The sequence below is a fragment of the Phalacrocorax aristotelis genome, chromosome 11 (assembly GCF_949628215.1).
Source record: "Phalacrocorax aristotelis chromosome 11, bGulAri2.1, whole genome shotgun sequence".
Lineage (NCBI taxonomy): Eukaryota > Metazoa > Chordata > Aves > Suliformes > Phalacrocoracidae > Phalacrocorax > Phalacrocorax aristotelis.
In genome coordinates this window covers 10,044,145-10,064,135 of record NC_134286.1, presented here as the reverse complement: position 1 = coordinate 10,064,135, position 19,991 = coordinate 10,044,145, and the positions used below count along the sequence as shown (strand labels likewise).

General features: G+C 48.2%; 1 protein-coding gene and 1 long non-coding RNA gene across 2 annotated transcripts; one reads left to right on the top strand and one right to left on the bottom strand.

The window, feature by feature from the left end:
* Window positions 1-762: 762 nt before the first annotated feature.
* Window positions 763-10,855, bottom strand: RAP2C (RAP2C, member of RAS oncogene family). The gene is made up of 3 exons (XM_075106827.1): window positions 10,337-10,855; window positions 8,215-8,534; window positions 763-3,257 (listed from the first exon to the last, which is right to left on the bottom strand). Exons 1-2 carry the CDS (start codon window positions 10,607-10,609, stop codon window positions 8,256-8,258), a joined length of 552 nt encoding a protein of 183 aa, XP_074962928.1. The 5' UTR covers window positions 10,610-10,855; the 3' UTR covers window positions 763-3,257; window positions 8,215-8,255.
* A 23-nt stretch (window positions 10,856-10,878) lies between these two features.
* Window positions 10,879-12,110, top strand: LOC142063276 (uncharacterized). The gene is made up of 2 exons (XR_012662720.1): window positions 10,879-11,283; window positions 11,639-12,110. It is a non-coding gene; the product is annotated as an uncharacterized LOC142063276 (long non-coding RNA).
* The last annotated feature ends 7,881 nt before the right edge of the window (window positions 12,111-19,991 follow it).

Here is a 19,991-nt window from a genome sequence, read left to right as displayed (position 1 = left end):
TAAATAACATTAAAATAATACATGGCTTTAATTCCAAATGCAATATTAAAGGTCAGTACCAAGACTAAGTTCTGAGGAAGGTGCACTTTTTGTTACTGGGCCCAGCTGACAATCATTGACTTGGCAAACTCCAGGCTTTTACTGAGCATTTAAGAGAACTGTTATCAAGTTATCAGCTGAAAGGTTTTCTAGAAAAATCTTCTCCTCCTGAGGCAGAGTCCAAGAGTGCTTGCTTTGCTAGCGTGGTGGAAAGGTGCCAGTTCTGGATTACTATGGTGGAGAGCAGCTACAGAGACACGGTAGGATGATGTCAGACCCACAGCCATCTTCACACACTCAAAAGCCTATACAAAAAATACAAACATGAAAGACTTGGACAAGACAAACACAGATACTTCTTTTGAACACAGCTTAATCACACTGGCCTATGAGGAGAGGCACCATCGCTGCCTTGACAGGCTCCCCAGGGCACAGAGGAGTCCCTGCCTCACACAGGAAGGTAACGCATGGCTCTTGCTCCTCCTCCTCCTCTCTACTCAGAGCACCTGAGACCATGAGCATTACGCCCAGTCTGGACACAGCTGTATGCCCTGTTTACCTGAGCCTGAAGGAGTCATTCGTGACAATTCAGATGAGGTTACTAGGCTTAGAATAACCAGCACCTCAAACCAACCAAACAAAAAAAAACCCCAAAGCAAAAAGGCAGCTTGTCAGTTAAGCCCACTTCAGAAGAAGAAATTGAACACAGACTAGTCACCCCAGTTTGGTAATACAGGTATCTATTTTATTAAAAAAGTTACAAACAGGTGGACTGTAGGGTTGTCTTACAAAATGACAAGAATGAATTCTACTGGAAAAAACTTTTTACAAAGCATTATAGGTAATTGTTCCATTTTTGCACTTGTTATTCCAGATTTCACCTATCACTGATAAAGATACAGTACATTAGATACATGATGTTAGGTTACATTTTTATTTGTAGAGCCCTACTGCAGTGATTTGAACAACTCCTAAACAGATGCCATAGTAAAGACAATACATATTGCATTTATTATTAGCCTCTTACTCTAATAAGCAACTTCACATGCAATCTATTGAGGAAGCCTAAAATAACTTTTGGTCCCTTTTTCCCCCCCAAAGTGTGCTGAAGAAACCATCTCTCGTCTTCCCAGTCCTGTCACTCTAAGCTAGTTCAAGTTTTTAAAGTTTTTCTTTCTTTTTCTTTTTTTTTTTTTTGTGCTGAGGTCAATGAAAATGAACACTGGTTTGATAACTACCCATAGGAATGAACCACTGATTCATATTAACCAACCTTTTCCCCCTTAGACAAAGGAAAACTAAGATCTTTATGAATTACTTTTATTTCCTATTACTTCCTTACAACCTACAAAAAAGATCAACAACGACCACTTTAAAAAAAAAAAAATCTATTTCGAATACAAGGTTTGGTATAATTCTGATATTAAAGTGCAAACCTAAGTAATAGCCTCAGCCTGTTTATAAAGTTTGTACAAACAGGGGGGAAAAAAAAAATTCAAGTAACCCCACAGGAAAACAAAAACCAAAAAAAGGGTGTTTCAATACCCAAGCAGAAAACCTGGTGTCCGCTTCTTTTAAGGATTCAAATTCAACACTGAATGTAGACTCAGAATCTTTACGTCTGCTAACACTGTAAAGTCAGCCTGCATTATTACCAATAAAACACATTAATGTTGAGATACTGTACCAGTGATCTTTTATTGTTTTTAAATGCCATCATCCACAATACAATTTGTGAGTTTTAAACTGCTTAACCTCATATATCCATCACTGCTTTTACTGGAGCTTTTCTCAAAGTTATTAAGCTATTACAGGGAAAGAATGTACATTTCTAGAAGCATGTTCAAATGACTAAAGCTGGGCTCCTAAAAACCTAGAACTTTGGTGCAGTAGGTGAGCTGCAGTTAAGTTTCTGCAAAAAAAAATACACGTTTTAAACCACTGCTAGAAAAAGCTCTCATGTATGCAACATGTTAATAAAACCGAACAAAAAGATTTCATCTGTTCTTTGTACATTTCCATTCTGCTCTTTATACCTGTGTTATTGTTAAAATTTTCAAGTATTCAGAGAAAATGTTGATCAGGTAAACAATAAGGAAGGCAATGGCTGTTTAAAGCACGCTTGCAGTTAGTATCACTGAAACCTGGTGCTTTTCCCCTTGTTACACCAACTTGTCTCTAATATTAAACTTGTTTATTGGGAAAAAAACAACACAAACTAAAAGCAATTTGTGACAGTGCAAGAAAAACTTTAACAAATATTGCTTTAAAATATTATTCAGAAAGACAAATATTAGGGACTATAAAATGTAAAGTGATCTTATTTGCATTAGATTTACATGTGCAGAGGTCTACTAGATGTCTCTTAACATGCCAGGCAAAGCTGAGCTGACTGACTAGGCATACAGCCCATTCTGAAGGATACATTATCCCTTTTCAAAGGCATAAAGAAGCTATTTGTAAACAAGTAAGTTTAGAAACTCAGTAGAAGGAAGTGTGCTGCCATTTTTCAATGCTACAATTGTCATTTTTGATTAAATGAGTTTAAGAAACCCATGATTGCAAGAAGAGAAACATCAGCTGGAGACTTTACATGCCATTCCAAGTAATCCCTATTGTCAAATCAGACCAGTTACAAATACACTATCACAGCTGCATTTGCCAAGAAAAGGGATACTACATCCACACAACAGAGGTGCCTTCAGTATCTTTCCATGACACTGTCACACATAAACGAAGTCTCAAAGAATGACCAACTACATCATAGAAGAAAACTTTGCAAAAAGAAATAAGCACTGATGCGAGGTAATATACAGAAGTAACCATTTGTTTAAGGCTCAATTTATTCTCCATTAAAACTCTCTTCTTTTAAAAGGCATTGAGTAGGTAATACTGAGTTTAAGTATTTAATAAATACAAGTTCAGAAATTGATTAAAGAAATCAATTAAAATATTAAAAATGAACTCTTGCATATTAGCCATTATATGAACTTAGAAAGCTATAAAAGGACTGATAGATAAAGAACAGATTTTTAAACTTATGGTAAACATGCTAAGCATTCTGATTAAGGTGCGTGGATCCTGGAGGCCACCAACCTTATGCACTTAGATGTATGGCAATGTGCTGTAATAGAGACAGGTTTACCAAGGCTCAGCTCTGCAACCTGGGCTGAAAGTTCTCCAAAGCAGCATCTGTGCAAGTTTCCTCTGAGTTTTATCTGCAATTTAAACAAAATAACTAATGAAAGCATATTCATTACACATTCAAAGCAAACTCAGCTTCTCCCACAGTGCAGAACAGCTAGTTTTCCATACTGAGCTCCAAAGAACTGCTTTACACAGTGGCATTCTTGAGGTTCTCCTCCTCTAATTCTGGTAACACAAGCAGGTAATAACTTATGAACTTACGAACTTCGTAACAGCTGCCCCTATGGGATACTAAATTGCTTGTAGAGATCTGAATCAGCTAGGAAATTTAAGGTCTCCTGTACAGAGACACAAGCACTAGGCTTTGCGTTGGTGGTGAGGAGGCACCACCTCACCCGGTAACATGGAGCAATGGCATTTTGCACAAGTTCTGGGAACAGGTAGATGAGCCAACCAACCTGGTTTTGACATCCAGGTTCTCAGCATTCAGATCCTCTAAGTTGCTACTAAAAAAAACCCTTAGCATTCAGACAGCCTCAGCAGGGACAGAACTGTATGCAGCTGTTCTCAATCAAGCACACAAATGGAAGGAGTGTTACCAATGTGACCAATATACCTTTGTATTTCTGATAAATCTTGTGAAGTTCAAGCAAGTTATCTGCAGAGATATCCTAAAAGCCTCAGCTGACGCTCAAAGTCCATAGAAACCTGTCCTTCATGTGCATGTGGATGCACTTCACTGAAGCCTGATGCTTGGCTTTTCAGGAATTTTGAGGAGTCTTCTCTATTTCTGAAGCCATTCCTTCCCAGGAGTCAGGACCTTACATTTCCTACTGTACTGTTTGTTTTCAGCTCTTGATTTGCTCTCCATTAACAGTTTGTCAGACAGCACACTGACACAGTTAGGGTTCCCCTTACCACCTAACAACTGGTCACCCCCAACATTCAGGAGCAGTACTCCTGTACTGACAGGAGCAAACAGCCAGGTTTTGCTTGCTTGTTTGTATGTTTTCCAGCTAACAGTAATGCTCACCCGGTCTGGCGAGCAGGTATCCCCACCCACACTGTTGCTGGTCCACCAGTTCTAGATGGGGAGGGTCCCTGTACTGTCAAAACAGCAAACAAACATTTAGCTTTGAATGGGGAAGGATGAGACCTACTTAATAGGTGTTTTATCTTTGCTTAGAGCATGGGAGAGGCAAACCATTTACAGTGCAGCTCCTCATCCTACCAGAGTTAGCTCCATCCCAAAACTTCACCTAAATCCAGCACCCAGTGCCGTGGCCAGCAAAGAATTGCTGGCGATAGTAAGAACAGAGAAAGCAAGTAACGGTATTTTCCTCCGCATGCCCTTTCAGCATCTTTGTATTTGCAGGTTAGGGACCTCCCAGTTGAGATCTGTTATTTTTCCAGTTAACTTGTGCTTAGTTACTACAATTAGCACCATACAGTACCTCATCTGGCTTCACTTGCCCATGAAATTCTACAGCGCTGTCTAGTGTCTCTGTGAGCAGGCAATAAAGAGGGAATGCTGGACAATCTAGTAGGATAAATTTGTCTGTGTTACACAGCCACACAGACCAGAAGACAATATACTTTCAGTTTTTATCCCTAGAGCAGAGTACTCTTCTTTCAGCACTTGCTAATATCAGTTACTCATGAATGGAGGGGACAGAAATGACTAACCAGCATCAGCCTTTCACTGCAATATTAAGATGATTAGTACCTCTACAGAAAGCCTTTAACATACCAGCACTGTAACAGGTGCCATATTTTAAAGCAGATTTTAAATATGAAACACTGTCATACTGAAAATTCAAGAGAAATACTAGAGTAAGGAACAGAGAGCAGCTACTGGAAATCTCACATCTCTGAATGCAATAATGAGATGACAGAAGACCACTGCAGAAGCAGGAAAGGGGAGGGGGGAAAACAGGATGCAAGAACAACACACATTTTTAAAAGGAACTATGGGTTATCCTGATTATGTAGCTATGTTCCATCCTTCGTTTCACCCAAGGTGGCTTTACTGGAACAGTAATTTAGGCAAGTGCTACTCAAAAATGTTGTGAGAAAACCTACACAACATCGTATGTGACAGATAGACTTTTTGGTACTGATGCCTCAACCTAAGTGGTAACTGCTAGTTAAAACTGACACTGAAACAGCCTTAGATAAAACAAGGTCCAGCATATAATCCACCCCACCCCTCCCACTGGTTTCTCCATCAGAGCTGTAGAGACACAAACTGCTTCTACATACTTCATTCTGAACTAACTATTCCAGATGTAAAACTCCTCCTGGACACAGACAGGTCACGGAACTCAGAGACAATGAAGATTATGCTAGGACAGAGCTACTGTTAAAGCCTACTTCCAACACGCAGGTTTTCAGACAGCTGGTTCCACTTCCTCAGTTTCACTTTACCTAGGAGGGACCACTGCTAAAGCAGATGTTTGAGAAACGGCAATTGTTCCCTGGATCACAGGTAAGCAGAAGAATTACAAAGCTGATTACAGCTATCACAAGACACCATCAGCAGCTCTCCTACACTAGGGCACATCAGACAGAAATTATCAGGCAGCAAAGGCTTATCATAAAGTTAATGAGATCCTACACCTACTCAATCAAAGAACAAGGATAGAGTTGGAGCCAGGAAGAAGAAAATATCCCGAGAAAGTGTGAGGCTGAAATGAAAGACACAAAGCCTGTGAAGAGCCAGGACCAGTAAGAAGAAAAGAAGTTCCAGACACGGTGAGATCTGGACTGAATAGGAAGCTGCTTAGGAAGGAAAAACTTACTTGTTTAGCACAGGTGACAAGACTACATTGGGCAGAAGCAGCATTCCCTAGAAGCAAGGAAGTATTTTGCTGCTAGAGGCTTGCTGTGACACTATGAGCTAGGCAGAATGAAGGAGAGGAAATCTGTATTACAAAAGCATAGGATCCTCCATCTCAAAGAGATCACAAAGATATAAGAATACAGATGTGTCTTCTGAAGCACGAGCATGCTTAGGAAACTCATCAAATTTAGACCTAAGTTTTAATTCAAATGAATAACACATGGCCCTGCCCCCCACCTCAATTTCACCCTTAAGATTAACCTCGGTATTTAATGCTAAATCCAGAAGCAGCCAGGTTACAAAGAAGCCTCCCTTAGAAGTAACCACTCCTGGAAGTCTAAATTTAATGGATAAAGGGCCCGAGTTTGTCAGAGTTGAAGGCAGCAACCTGCACAAGATGAACCACTAGTAACCAAGGGGGTGGCCATAACCTTTGGCATGATACTTCAAGCCTACATACTCTTATTTGTGAAGCTGCCTTAGAAATAGCTGAAACATTGCATTACTATACATGATTCAAGATATTAAACCTGCAGAACTCTGCTAAAAAAAGCAGCAATTCCTTTGATTTACTCCTTTCTATAACCCTATAAGGCTCTGCATGTGTTAGGTATCAGTGTACAAGGAAAGACTTTCCTTGTATTTTTCTCTGCTCCAACACAAGCAGTTTGTTCACCTTTCAGCAAGCAAATCTTGAACTTACACACACCTCTTACATGGTGACAGCAACCTTCCTTTATTTCACAGTACTGGAGATAAAAATACTGTGTATTATCTTTAGTATGACCGTGCTAGGGTCATGAGTGTCTAAAATTTTACATTCACAAAGCACTTGATAACAATCTCACAGACAAGCTTTGAGACTTCACTCTCTGACCCTGCACTCAAGATTAAAGATGAAACATGGTCCAAAGCTTCCACTAATAACCTCTTTCCCTCTTGTCACTCAGACACAAAAAGCTCTTTTGACTCAAGCAAGAGTTACTAACATGGTAGTCGGAGCCTAAGCCTCAATCAGAGCAGCTGTCAAGAGGAGCAGTTCATTCCCCTGAATTTTCATGTCCTCCCGCATCCCTGCACTTGTCCTCAGAGATCACATTGAGTTGTTTGCCAAGATAGGTCCAACACACAACTGAAGGTCTGATGGACCAGCTGGCTGCACGCAGAGCGTACCAATGATGTAGAAGAGCCCTTTTCTCTAACATGGATTCAAGCTGACAGTGAAACGAGACCTGCAAGGGCTATGAAGGAAAACAAGAGCAGGGGGAGTCCAGAACCACCTTGCACAGGAACGATGACGCTGCTGCGTGCAGGGGAGGAGCAGATCCATTTACACCATCAGGTGAAAAAGGTACTGAAAAAGACCACCACTGTGTGAAGGGCCAAGAGCAGCTATCCTTGCACAAAAAAAAAAGTAAAAATCAAAGCCCAAGACGGGGGAAACTCCTGAGGCCCCTCTGGACACTGCACTCTTGCCACACCTCTTATGAGTCACTGGAGAAGGAAAGAGTTGTGCACCAGAAAGCCATTTTATAGTGTGTTCTCCACTCTAGAGATTTTTAGATGAAGAACACTTTGCATGTGTCCTTGACCAGTACCTGTGGGCTTCAAAAGACTCCTCATAACTCCAGGTGGTTCTCTTTTAAGCTTACTCCACTGATAAGGCAGAAACATACTCCAAGTACATTTGTTTTCTGTACTTTCTTTCCCCCCTTTAAAAACAAGCTCAAAGTCTTCTCAGCAAAACTATTAGGAAACTTGGTCACAACGATCCCATTGAACTTCAAGGCAATTCCCATTACTTGAAAATAATTCAGATACCAGGTACAACCAATAATGAAAGCCACTGCAACATCACAAAACATTAACAAGGTATATAATAATGATAATGATAATGTAACGTCAAATACAGCACTGACAGTCAAAATAGGTGCAGATGAGATGACACACTGTCTCACTGTAAAATTACTGCAAATGCGATGTTCCCTGACTAACCCTACTGAAGTAACGCAGAAGTCCATTTGACTCAAGTAATCATGTGCAAGCAAATGCACACGCTTCCATCAGTGTCGAAGGAAGGCTGCCTCCAGGTTGGACTACTTAATTTCAGACTCCCTGTCACGCTTTATCTGCTTACTTAAACAACATGCTTATGCACCTCAATTAGTTATGACTGTTCCACCAACCTGCTCTGTATGGCCATGATTGAGGTTTTTCTTAATTTCTCTCACTGGACGATGCAAGTTGTACAACACTGATCTTGTTTTTCAGGCAGGGAGGCATAGTTCATTTGCCTGACGATCTCAGCAAACAGTTCATCCACCATTGTTTTGCTCTTCGCTGATGTCTCCATGAAGGGACAGCCCCACTCCTGAGCCAGGGCTCTGCCTTCTGCAGATAACACCTCCCTCTCCGACTCCAGATCCACTTTATTCCCCACTAGGATCAGAGGAACTTTCTCGTATCTCTTCACCCGGACAATCTGGTCCCTCATAGGCTTGATGTCCTGATCAAACAATCCAGCTGGTTAGTACGTGTAAGTGATCACATGAAATTGCCATACAAACACTACAGAAGCACATTTTGATAACCCTCACGTGCAACTGAACATTCCAAATACAGCAGAAGACTTCTTAAATTCATATTCATGCGGATCTAGAACTCAAAGTTTACTCTCCATCTTTAATAAAAGTTACTTTTTATTTTATATAAATGCATACACACTTTATAAAATGGGTGCATACATACAAACAGAAAGCAACTACTGTACTCTAAGAGAGACTTTCAGTTCAGGTAGAGGAAGATACAGCATGGCTGCTTTGAAAGTTGATTTCAGTTTTCTGAAAAAATCGTCTCACGTCTAACAACCTGTAACATCAGCAGTAGCATGCCATTACACAATCACTTAGGAAGCTCGTGCTTAGGTTACAGCCTGAGAAAGCTGGTAATTTAAATTAAAGTCTTCTCACTTCTGGAACGCTTAGAATAATTCATTGTGAACACATTTAATCACATGTAAGTAACCAAATTAGATGCTGTAAAGAGATTTTATTACCTAGAGATGCATTTATTCAAGTCTGAGCTAACATCAGGGGTTTACACTTGAAAGTCTGAGTCAGCCTCCTCTGCTCCCTGAGTGTTTTAAGTTACTATCAGTACTACTAAGTTCTACAAATTCTTGCATAGTTCCAAGACAAAGCAATTTAAGCGTTTGAAGTTACCACTGTGTAAAAGAACTGCAGAGAGTGGTTTACACCTACAGGCTTCAGAGTAAACATGCTATAGACAGACAAGAATAAATAAATATTAACAGGGTGGATTACTAACTCTACATCCATTCCTCGAATAATGGGGACTCGCTGGTCCCCAAAGTAAGTGAAACCGAGGGAAGAAGCATCCCAATGTCACTGCTGTTGTTTTCCAAAGAAAGTATGTCTTCAGCTTATACTTGGGCTATTTCGAGGCCTCTGCTCAGATAAAGTTTAGCCTTCAGCAGAGGCAAACATTCTGCTTCAGTGGGAGTGTGCAAGGTTTTGCCAAGCAGCTGGAATACACCCAACTCGGCAACCAAAGCCAACACAGCAGTTGCAAATCCTTGTGCTGCATGCAGTGCTGCTAAAGCCACTTATTCCCCACAAATAAAGCCTCATTTCTAGAGGCAGCTTAGACCAGTTACTGGCCGAGATATTTCCATTTTTTTGGAGAGTTTTAATAGTAGAAATGAAATCCAGGCCCGCAAATTGTGGCATTTGGCTTGCTTCTCCTCTCCCGTACACCACCTACGCTGTAAAACCTTAGGCTGGACAGGAATATATTTTGGGGGGAGGGGGCGGAAAATAGCAGCTTGCTTAACAAGTCACAACTGCAGAACAATAAGACTCTCTTCAAGACCAACCGAAGAAATGGGCCTTTTGAGAAGGTGGGTGGGGGGCGGGGTGGGAAAAGGGAAGTCTCGAATTTAATATCGAGTGATTTCTTCATAAAAGGGGATTGCCAAAAGATTTCTGTTGGGGAAGTGGGAGCGGGTCATTGTTCTCCAACGCTGCGTGGGATTTAACAATGGTGGCACCCTGATAAGTACCTGCAAAGCAAGCAGTTTTCCACCAGGAAGCAGGGCGGGTAAATGCACTTTCGAGCGGGGCACTGTCACTTTTGCCCCTTGGGAGACCAAGGGCTTGTACGTGCGCACACAGGGCTGACCCTAAAGCTCCCTCCTCGGCCGGGCGCCCTCCCCGCGGCGGGAGCGGCCGCGTCCGAAGGGGGGGCGCGGGGCCGCCGCCCGCCCGCCCCGGGCCCGGGCGAGGTTACCTGGAAGGACTGCTGGTTGACCAGGCTGTAGACGAGGATGAAGCCCTGCCCGTTCTTGATGTAGAGATCGCGCATGGAGGCGAACTGCTCGGTGCCCGCCGTGTCCAGGATCTCCAACACCGAGGGGGACGAGTCCACCTCGATCTCCTTGCGGTAGAAGTCCTCGATGGTGGGGTCGTACTTCTCGATGAAGGTCCCGGTGACGAACTGCACCGTCAGGGCGGACTTCCCCACCCCCCCGCTGCCCAGCACCACCACCTTGTACTCCCGCATCGGGCCCCGCAGCCGCTCGCCGCTCCCCCGCCGGGCCGGGCCCGCCGCCGCCGCGGCCCGGGCCTAGGGCAGGCGGCAGCGCGGCCCTCGCATAGCCCCGGCCCGCCTGAGGAGAGGGCGAGGCCCCACTGCTCCCGCGCCGGCCTGAGGGGGAGAGATAGCCGTTAGGGCCCGGCCCCGCCGCCGCCCCGCTCCGCACCGCAGCGCCGCGCCTCACTCCATCCCGCCACGGGAACCGCCCGGTAGCGGCCGCCCCCGCCCGGAAGGGTTATGCTGCGGCACCCGGCGGCGCGCCCCTCCCCGCCGCTCTCCCCGGCCACTTCCGGCAGCGCAGGCCGGGCACACCCCGCGGCGTGCTGCGGCACCGCCCGCGCAAACGGCGCCCGGACGCCTAATGCGGTGACACCCTCTGCGGGGGGACGGGTTTGCATGTGACACCGAGGCAGCCCAGCCTCTTCCTGCGGCGGGGGAACGGCTTTGTGTGTGGCACCGAGGCGTCGTCCTTGCCGGGCCTAGGCGCGGGGGCTCCGCACCAAGATGGCGGCCGGCAGCAGCGCCCGGGCCGGGTCGGAGGAAGGCGGCACACGGGCGGGCGGTCCCCGAGCTGTGCGGCCGCACGCGCCTCCTCGCTGTCCCCTCACGCCAGGCCCGGGAGGGCCGGGCGACCCCGCGGGGTGAGCGCAGACCCCGGGGCTGGTCGGGCCCGGTTCCGCCGCCGGCCGCCTGCTGTGAGGCCGCGCTGCGGTGGCGCCGGAGCCTTACCGGGGCTTTCCTGCATATAAACCATGCTTAATCACGGCAAAAGTCCCAGATTAAAAAAAAAAAAGACAATTTTAGGGAGCGTGTTGTTGGGCTCGTGCTCAGCCGTTGGCGTGGGCAGAACCCGCCTCCGAGCGGGAAGAGGAGCGGGCCCGTGGCGCGGACAGCGGCTGGGGGGGGGGGGGCGTGCACCGGCATCTCGATTTTACATGTCTGAAGGCGTCCTACAGATAAAGCGGGCTTGTAAAGGGCGTTTTCTCTGCTCACAAGCTTTGCCCGGTGTCCTTGGACCTTCCCGGCTGCAGCAAAACGCACCAGGTCTCACACTTTGGCTGTCATCCACTTTCGCAGTTTTGTTGCTCCTTCGTCCCGTTTTCTTCCCCTGGGGACCCCTTTGCATGAAAAGCCTCGCCAGGGCCGGCACGGACCCTCCCAGCCGACCCCCGCCGGGGTGCGGCGGCCGCGGCGTGCTCGGTAGCGGGGGCGGCCGCACCGCTCCCGCCGCCCGACGGCAGGTGTCAGCAGGGGACCGGGCACGGGGCGGGAGCCGCCGGGGTGATCGTCGGGCGGGGGCGCCCACGGCGGGCTCGGGTCGCAGCCCGCCCAGCTGCATCCCCCGCCACCTTCGGAATTCGCCCTGGCGTTTCCCCCACCAATGAATTTGCCCGTCGTTAAGAGGAAGTAACTGAAAAGCATAAAGGGCTGTTTTCTTTCTAAAATAAAATCCCTCGGCCTGACTCGATCGTTCGCACTGACTCGATTGTTTGCACAAAGCGGTCTCACCCGTAGCAGCTGCCACTCTGCTAGAACCATATTTGTTTCTGGGCACCTGACTGCTCCTCACGGTCTGCAGAACGTCAGCGGAGACGTGTAAGATGCAGGATTTCTCCCCTTCCTCTGTACATCACCTGTTTGATTGTGAGTCTGAGGCAGACACTGGGTCCGTACTGGGACCAGTGCTGTTTAATATCTTCATCAATGACACAGACAGTGGGATCGAGTGCACCCTCAGCAAGTTTGCAGATGACACCAAGCTGTGTGGTGTGGTTGACATGCCTGAGGGACAGGATGTTACCCAAAGAGACCTGGACAAGCTGGAGAGGTGGGCCTGTGAGAACCTCGTGGGGTTCAACAAGGCCAAGTGCAAGGTCCTGCACCTGGGTTGGGGCAACCCCTGGCATCAATACAGGCTGGGGGATGAAGGGATCGAGAGCAGCCCTGCGGAGAAGGACTTGAGGGTACCGGTGAACGAAAAGCTGGACATGAGCCAACAATGTGCACTCGCAGCCCAGAAAGCCAACCGTATCCTGGGCAGCCAGCAGGTCAGGGGAGGTGATTCTGCCCCTCTGCTCCGCTCTGGTGAGGCCCCACCTGGGGTGCTGCGTCCAGCTCTGGAGCCCTCAGCACAGGAGGGACATGGACCTGTTGGAGCGGGTCCAGAGGAGGCCACAAAAATGACCCGAGGGCTGGAGCAGCTCTGCTGCGAGGACAGGCTGGGAGAGTTGGGGTTGTTCAGCCTGGAGAAGGGAAGGCTTCAGGGAGACCTGATTGCGGCCTTCCAGTACTCAAAGGGGGACTATAGGAAAGATGGGGACAATCTCTTTAGCAAGTCCTGTTGTGACAGGACAAGGGGTGATGGTTTTAAACTAAAGGAGGGTAGATTTAGACTGGATATAAGGAAAAAAATTTTTACAGTGAGGGTGGTGAAGCACTGGAATGGGTTGCCCAGAGAGGTGGTCAATGCCCCATCCCTAGAAACATTCAAGGTCAGGCTGGATGGGGCTCTGAGCAACCTGATCTAGTTGCAGATGTCCCTGCTCATTGCAGGGGGGTTGCACTAGATGACCTCTAAAGGTTCCTTCCAACCCAAACCATTCTGTGATTCTATGATGTAGCCGTGTTGTGTCCGCCCTGTGCTTCCAGCAGGCCCTAGAGAGGCGCCTAGTCAAGGCTAAGCACCACCCAAAGATGCAGAAAAGGTACTGCAGAGGTGGCTCTGCTTGTGACTGTTTTCACAAGTAGGATTATTTTATTCACTTCCTTTCCATAAAGACAATATGTCCATTATGGGGAAAGCTCAGTGAGGTCTTCTACCCACCAGAAAAATCTTACAGAAGTTACACCAAATTTGAGTCACTGGTCTTTATTACATGTAAGTCATAACCCGTCTCCTTCCTTTGCCATTGCCTCCAAAATTGTTTTGTGAAGAGTTGCTGGCATGAGGTAGACCTGCCTGGATGGAAGATATTCATGTGGCTGGTGAATCAGCTCAAAAATGTAAAAAGGTGAGCATTAAAACAGTCTGCCTCCTACTTCAACCCTATTATAAATCATAAGTGGTTGCAAAGTACCTAATGCACTCAAGGTGCTCAGGATAAAGGAAAGGTGCAGTTGCTGGCAGAGGAGCTTCCCATCTAATTTTAACCATGACACAATCAGCGACAGTGACAAATGGGGGGAGGGAGAAAAGGGGCAAGGGAGGATGAGGGTGACAATAATGAGATTACACGGTCACTTAGTTTCATTATGTGCATGTCTTTGTGGCACTGCTGGTCCATTATGTTTGTGATGGGTGGAGGAATGACTAAGGGAGAGGAATGGGGCAAAGAGCACAGCGATGGGGCAAGCGGGAGAAAAACCACATACGTTTTGGTGCAGTTTGACTTAACCAGCGATGCGTCACTCCTGGGCTGAGTGGCCAGCCCAAGGGGGTGGGTGCGGGACGGGAAACTGGATTTTTTTTTTTCCTCTGGGTGTGTGGTGTATAATCAGTATCAGTTTGGATTTCTGGAGTTTTTCTTCCCAACTCACAGCACTTTATACCAGCCTTACACGTCTGCAGCTGAAAAAAAAAAAAAAAAAAGCTGATCTCAAAGTGCACCCGATTGTTCATTATCCTTAAGGTGAATCGTTCCCTTCATTAAACAGTTTGCACAGCTATTTCACTGCCTTGTACACGTATTTGGAGTCACAGAAATAGCTGTTGATGTAAAAGGTTTTGAAACTCTGGATGGGAATAACTGCTTCTGCCATAAATGGCCAAGCCCTGAGCCAGCCACGCAGGGCACCTCCGGCCGATACCACCGCTCTGCCGCTCCCTCGCTATCACCACCTCCGTACCAGTGAGGTGCGGCACATCCCGGGTCAAAGGCCTGATTTAATCTCTGCTGCCACTTTGTTCCTGGCTCCTGCCAAGGAGAAAGGTGCAGGGGGGCTCAGCCCTCGGCGCTGCCCCAGGAGGGTTTGCCCACTCTCAGCAAAACAAACCTCCCAAATGAGCATCTGGGCGGGATTTGATTGCTGCCAGAGAAGCTATGTGCTTTTGATGGACTCAGCTGCTCTGTGCCATGCCCACAGCCAGCAACAATAAAGCAGGCTCTTATTAAATTAACCTGCTAAGACACAGATCCTGCAGGGATGTTTGGGGAATGGACAGATGGCACAAACAGGGGCCAGCAATAATTGCAATACCCATCTCACCAACGTGAGAGATGGATCCTGCCTGGTGCTGTGTTTGGCAGGGAGGCAGGAGGGAGGGCAGGCAGCGCCCTGTCCTGCAAACCAGCCCCGAGAGGTGGGAGAGGAGCATCCCCGAGCTCTGGAGGGAGTGAGGAGTCTGGAGCATCTCCTACGGATGCCAGCGTGGGCCTGCACCACCCCCCCGCCCCAAGCACAGTGCGGATGCTGCCGGCCTGCTGCCGCTGCCTCTTGCAGGCCGTCCACGCCGTAATTATCGACCGGCTCGCTGGTGTGACTCACTGTGTCTGCCTGAGCTATAAACCAGGCTATTCTCTGCCAGGAAGCCTGCAGCAGACTGCCGAGCAAAGGTGGCCGGGTAGCTATGCAGCAGGGATAGCCTGGATTTCACCTAAGTTACCGTCTAGCTGGGCACATAATTTGCATAAATACATGCAAAACCAGCTTAAGACCTAGTGTCATTTCTTCTCCGCCTCTTCCAGCGGTTTTGCTAATCCACTTATTGTACCTTATGGTGTTCAGCATGTAAGCTGCAGCGTAGGGACCGGCTCCTTGGGGCTCGGATGGCTGCCGGGGCACTGGGGGCTGCTCTCACATGCAGCTCTTTCAAGGAGGTCCTGTCATACCAGTCGTGTAACCATAATGACAGCTTTCGATTTCAGCTCCATCAGAATACAGTGAAATATGTCTTAGGGTTTGGATACGTTCACCTGGCCCAGGCTCTAATTCTGGGGCTGTTTCAGGCAGTACGACCTGCAGAGATACTTTCCTTCTTCGCCAGCTTTTCCTGCTAACACAGAGATGACTCAGAGGCAAATTCTGAGGACCTTTCTCAGAAATGTCTTATTTTGTACCATCCGTCAGCTTTTAGCTGTTACTTTAGTAGCAACAAAAGGCATGCTGGCACTCAAAAAAAGGTAAAGGATATTTTCCAAAGCAATTACTGATTCTGGGGCAGAAGTGGGGCTGCACTGAATTATAATTGATACAAGGAGATTATTGGGATTTCTGGAAAGAGAAATATGTCTCTTTGGTCCCCAGGCATGGTACCAGATCACAACTGTTTAGAAAAGCTTGGCCCAGGAGCTGGTTGTTGCTGATGAGCAGCACTGCGGGGGAAGATGCTGTTGCTATACCCCGCCGCGCTCACAGCCTGCAGCCCCTCACCTCCACACCGGACCTCTCTCCTGGTTATCCCCTCTGATGCTGCGTCTCCTGCCTGCAAGAGCAGCATCCTGTGCCAGAGCCAGCAGGTGCATCTCCGGGTCACCACTCCGTGCGAGGGCGTGCAGCAGCAAGCCAGCTGGTTTCATGGGTCGCTCCTCACTATTTTCTCCAGAAGTCAAGATAGCTCCTCGTTGCCCTTCATGGTCTGAGCTAATATAATCTGTACCACAATGCCTGGGAAGCGCCTCCAGGTATCGCTCACTGTATCTGTGCCGGGCCGGTGCCGGGCCGCAGCTCCATGGCTCACAGAAGCTGCCTGTCCTCCATGCGTAGGACACGATGCCGGTGCAGCATGCTCTCCTTGGGTACCGGCTTCCATGAATTTCTGCAAAGCTGAGGGGCCGGGGCTGTCCTCAAGCTTTGTCAAATCACCAACATGTGTGGCATCTTCTCTCTAGAAATATATATACATGACGTATTTTAAAGTTTCTAGCCAACATTGTAGTAGAGTAAAACTGAAAATACAGCTCCTTAAGCCTCAAAAGACAGAAGACAACAGTGAACACACAAACCAAACCTGTTGCCTTAAACCCGAAGTGAAAAGAAAGGAGGGAGGAAGGTAAACACACCGTCAAAAAACATTTTTAAAATCTGTGAAAATAAAGCAATTTTAAACTGACACCTGACAGAATAGTTCCCATTCGCTTTTAAAATTTCATGGGTTTTCCTTTTTTTATTATATTCCTGCAGTATTTGCAATTCAAACGCTACAGAAATGTGCAAACTTGAGCATGAAATGTGCTAGCAAAATGAAGCAGCCAACAATTAATTACAGTGAGACACTCTGTTTTATTCCCATTGCAGAGAGAGAAAGAGAAAGTAAATCTTGGCCCAAATGGGGTATTGAGAAAATACTTTAATATGATGTTGATCTTAATAAGCAAAACCATTTCTTTGTACTTTTAAATAAATTACTTTGTGCTGGACAATTTCCTTGTAGCAAAGCGATAAGCATTACCTTGAATCATTAATTCCTCCGTGCAGAATCCAGCGCTGAGCTCATTAAAGCGTGCTGAATCCCTGGGCGGGAGCTGCCAGGTTGTGCTCCTGACCAGCGCGGGATGACCGGAGGCCATTAAAACTGCTGTGCAGTCTCGTCTCCAGCCCTGGGACAGGCGGTGCCACTGAGACAGCCGAGAGCCTCGCCCTGCTGGCAGGACCTGAGTGCCTCAGTTTGGTGGCACAGGGATGTTTCTGCTGAAATACTGGTGCTTCTCTCCCAGGGCAACCCGGAGCATTGCTCCTGGTAGGGACGGGATGCACACACACATGAAAACTGGGTCCTGGCAGGTCCACTCATGGCACGCAGGAGCTGCATTTCCCAGGTGGGCAATGCCACTGTCACCGACTGCTGCGGGGCGGCGCATCCGCATGGCATGGCCTTGCTTGCCCACTGACAGCACTCGCTTTCCCACAGCCACAGATGAGGGCACACACGCACGGCAAAGTCACCGGAGAGTCTGTGTGCCAGGCACGCATCCCGAGATGGCGCGCTGCACGTGCCTCTCGGGGCGGTGGAGGCAGGTCACGGGCTGTGATGCTTCTGGAGGAGATCGGAGGAAAAGGCTTTCCAGACAAGTGCATCAGCAGAGCTGCAAGCGATGGCCAGCCAGGCAGAGCTTCTCCCCAGACTGCATTTGTGAAAAGCTAACAAAACTGTCTGCGAAACGAGAACACGGCGAGCTCATTATGAGACACTTCACGAGCTTTCCTGGCAAGGGAGGCCAGCGGTGCAAAGCTGCAAGTCCTCCATGCCAGAGCCTGTCAGCTCCCCTGGAAATGACACCTGGCTGCTTGGAGGCGATCCAGGCACCAGCGAGGGTCTTCGCAATACCCTGGAAAGCTGCAGCCTGGAAAACTTGTGGCATCCATCATCACCATCCAAGGCAGCTGAATGAGCAGACCTCAGAGGCCAGCTGCTCCAGGAGCCTGGCACGGGAGCCGAGGGGTTAAAGTGCTCCACCGGGGAAGGCCCTTGGAGGAGAAAAGCACCAGAACTGCTTAATTAGAGTATTCACATTGGATGGAGCTGCAAAGCAGTTAATTTCTCAACTTGAAAAAAACCAGAATTAATATTTACCAGCCAGGACCAGAAGCAGTGAGGGCCATCAACAGCCTTGCTGGGGCTCCCCGTGCCGGGGAGGACTCCAGAGGTCTCTGCCATAACTGCCCATGGTCTTTCATATTTTGTTCCACAGTTTAAGAACTTGCCTGAGTTCCTTTTGTGAACAAAAGCTGGTGAGCCAAACCCCAGGTGTATCTCTGCCTTCAGCAGCAAGGGGCTGCTGGCTGGTTTGTTTTTGCAGAGTGGTGCTTCGGTGTTTCAAAGGATTTCCTGATTTGCACAGTCTGGAGAGGGTCAAATCTGTGGCTGGTGAAAGCAAGCATGGCTCTGACAGGGCCGGGACTCCCTCCTGGCCCCAGAGGCAGCCAGCCGCCTCACCGTCCCTGCACAGTCGGACAAACAAACCGAGCCCTGCACGAGTGGAACCGCTGCTCCCGCCAGGGGTCCGCTGCCTTGTTATCCACAGCCACGGGCGTCTCGGCATCAGCAGCCCCTAGGCGAGCCCAGCTATGCTGATGCTGAGGAGAGGATGCTCTCACCTCTGCCTTGTGCCATGGCAGACCCGGAGGCAGGTTCAGTGTGGGGGATGTGGGCTCAGGATTCTGGGGGAGAGTGCCGAGGCGCACCCTCGGGCTAGTCCTCGTCCACAGGCTGGCAGCTCCCCTTGAGCTGGTCCATCTGCCTCATCCCTCAGGCTTTTCTCATTTCCTGCTTTCGCTTTTCTAATCTTTTCCCCAATATTTAATCCCACGCCAAATTCTTCCCCATCCTCTTAAAGTTCTGCAAGTTTTAATTTTTTTTTTTTTTTTTTTTTTTTTAGCTTGGCTGCGTAATTGCAAAGCACTTGGGATCCCTCTGTGTTTAGTCCTCATACCTTGTGCCACCACTATGTTCTGGTCACTTACACATGACATCTTTGCACCTTACACCTGCTTGATGCAAGTTTTTGCATGTTCCCCAGAAAGAAAATGATCCTCTATTAGCCAGTGCTTTGCGGTGAATGAGAGGGGGCGGCACAGCAGGAGCAAAGGCAGCATCTGAGGGTCCCCACCCTGTGCTGTGCCTTGAAGTGATGCTGATGTCTGAGCTGAGCTGGGGTTTCTTTACTGGCAGTATCTAGTTGCTCTTCGATGGCCGTGAGTGAAAGGCTTTGACGCCCTCCGTAAGCACTGCACCTGGCGAGGGCTGGTGCACGGCCATGCTGCACGGCTCTGTGGGGTTCCCTGCCACCTTCCCACCATCGAGGTGGCTGCCACCATCCCTGGTGTCACCCGCCAAGCCTCAGGACAATGGGAAGGGGGAGAAAAAAGCCGCTTCCTTGTGCAGAGGCATTGTGCCAAGAGCAGATAAAATTGATCTCTGGCTGCCGAGCCTCTATAGCACTTCATGTTGCTGAAGGAATAATCAAGCCCAGCCCTGGAGAAGACAAAGATGGGAAGAAAATAAAAGCTTTCTCCATTAAGCTGATTTTTGCCTGGGGTTGGGGCCCTCCCCGGGGACCCCAGTGGTGGTTCTGGGAGAGGATGCACTGGGGCTGCTCTTGCTCCCAGAGCTGGTTCAGCAGCAGATCTGTGAGGATCCCACAAAATTTTGCTTTTCTGGCTCATTCACACAGTGCTGGAGGGAAGGGGAAGGGGTGGGCAGCTGCTGGGGCTCCCAACCAAGCCCCTGGACACAGGGCTGCCGTGTGCACTCGCACTGGCCTTGCCCAGGGAAACTCACTTGAGCCACAATCACAGCTTGTCTCTTGTCGTCCTTGCAAAAGCAACGTCTGGGGTAAAAGCCTGGCTTTCACCGTGCCAGGGCCCTCACACAGTTGCATGGGTCGGAGTTAGGAGATGAGAAGTAAAGTGC

Coding starts and splice junctions, on each gene's coding strand:
- RAP2C (XM_075106827.1), bottom strand. CDS start 10,609: ATGCGGGAGTACAAGGTGGTGGTGCTGGGCAGCGGGGGGGTGGGGAAG. Junction 8,535..10,336: donor TCAACCAGCAGTCCTTCCAG/GTAACCTCGCCC, acceptor TTGTTTGATCAG/GACATCAAGCCTATGAGGGA.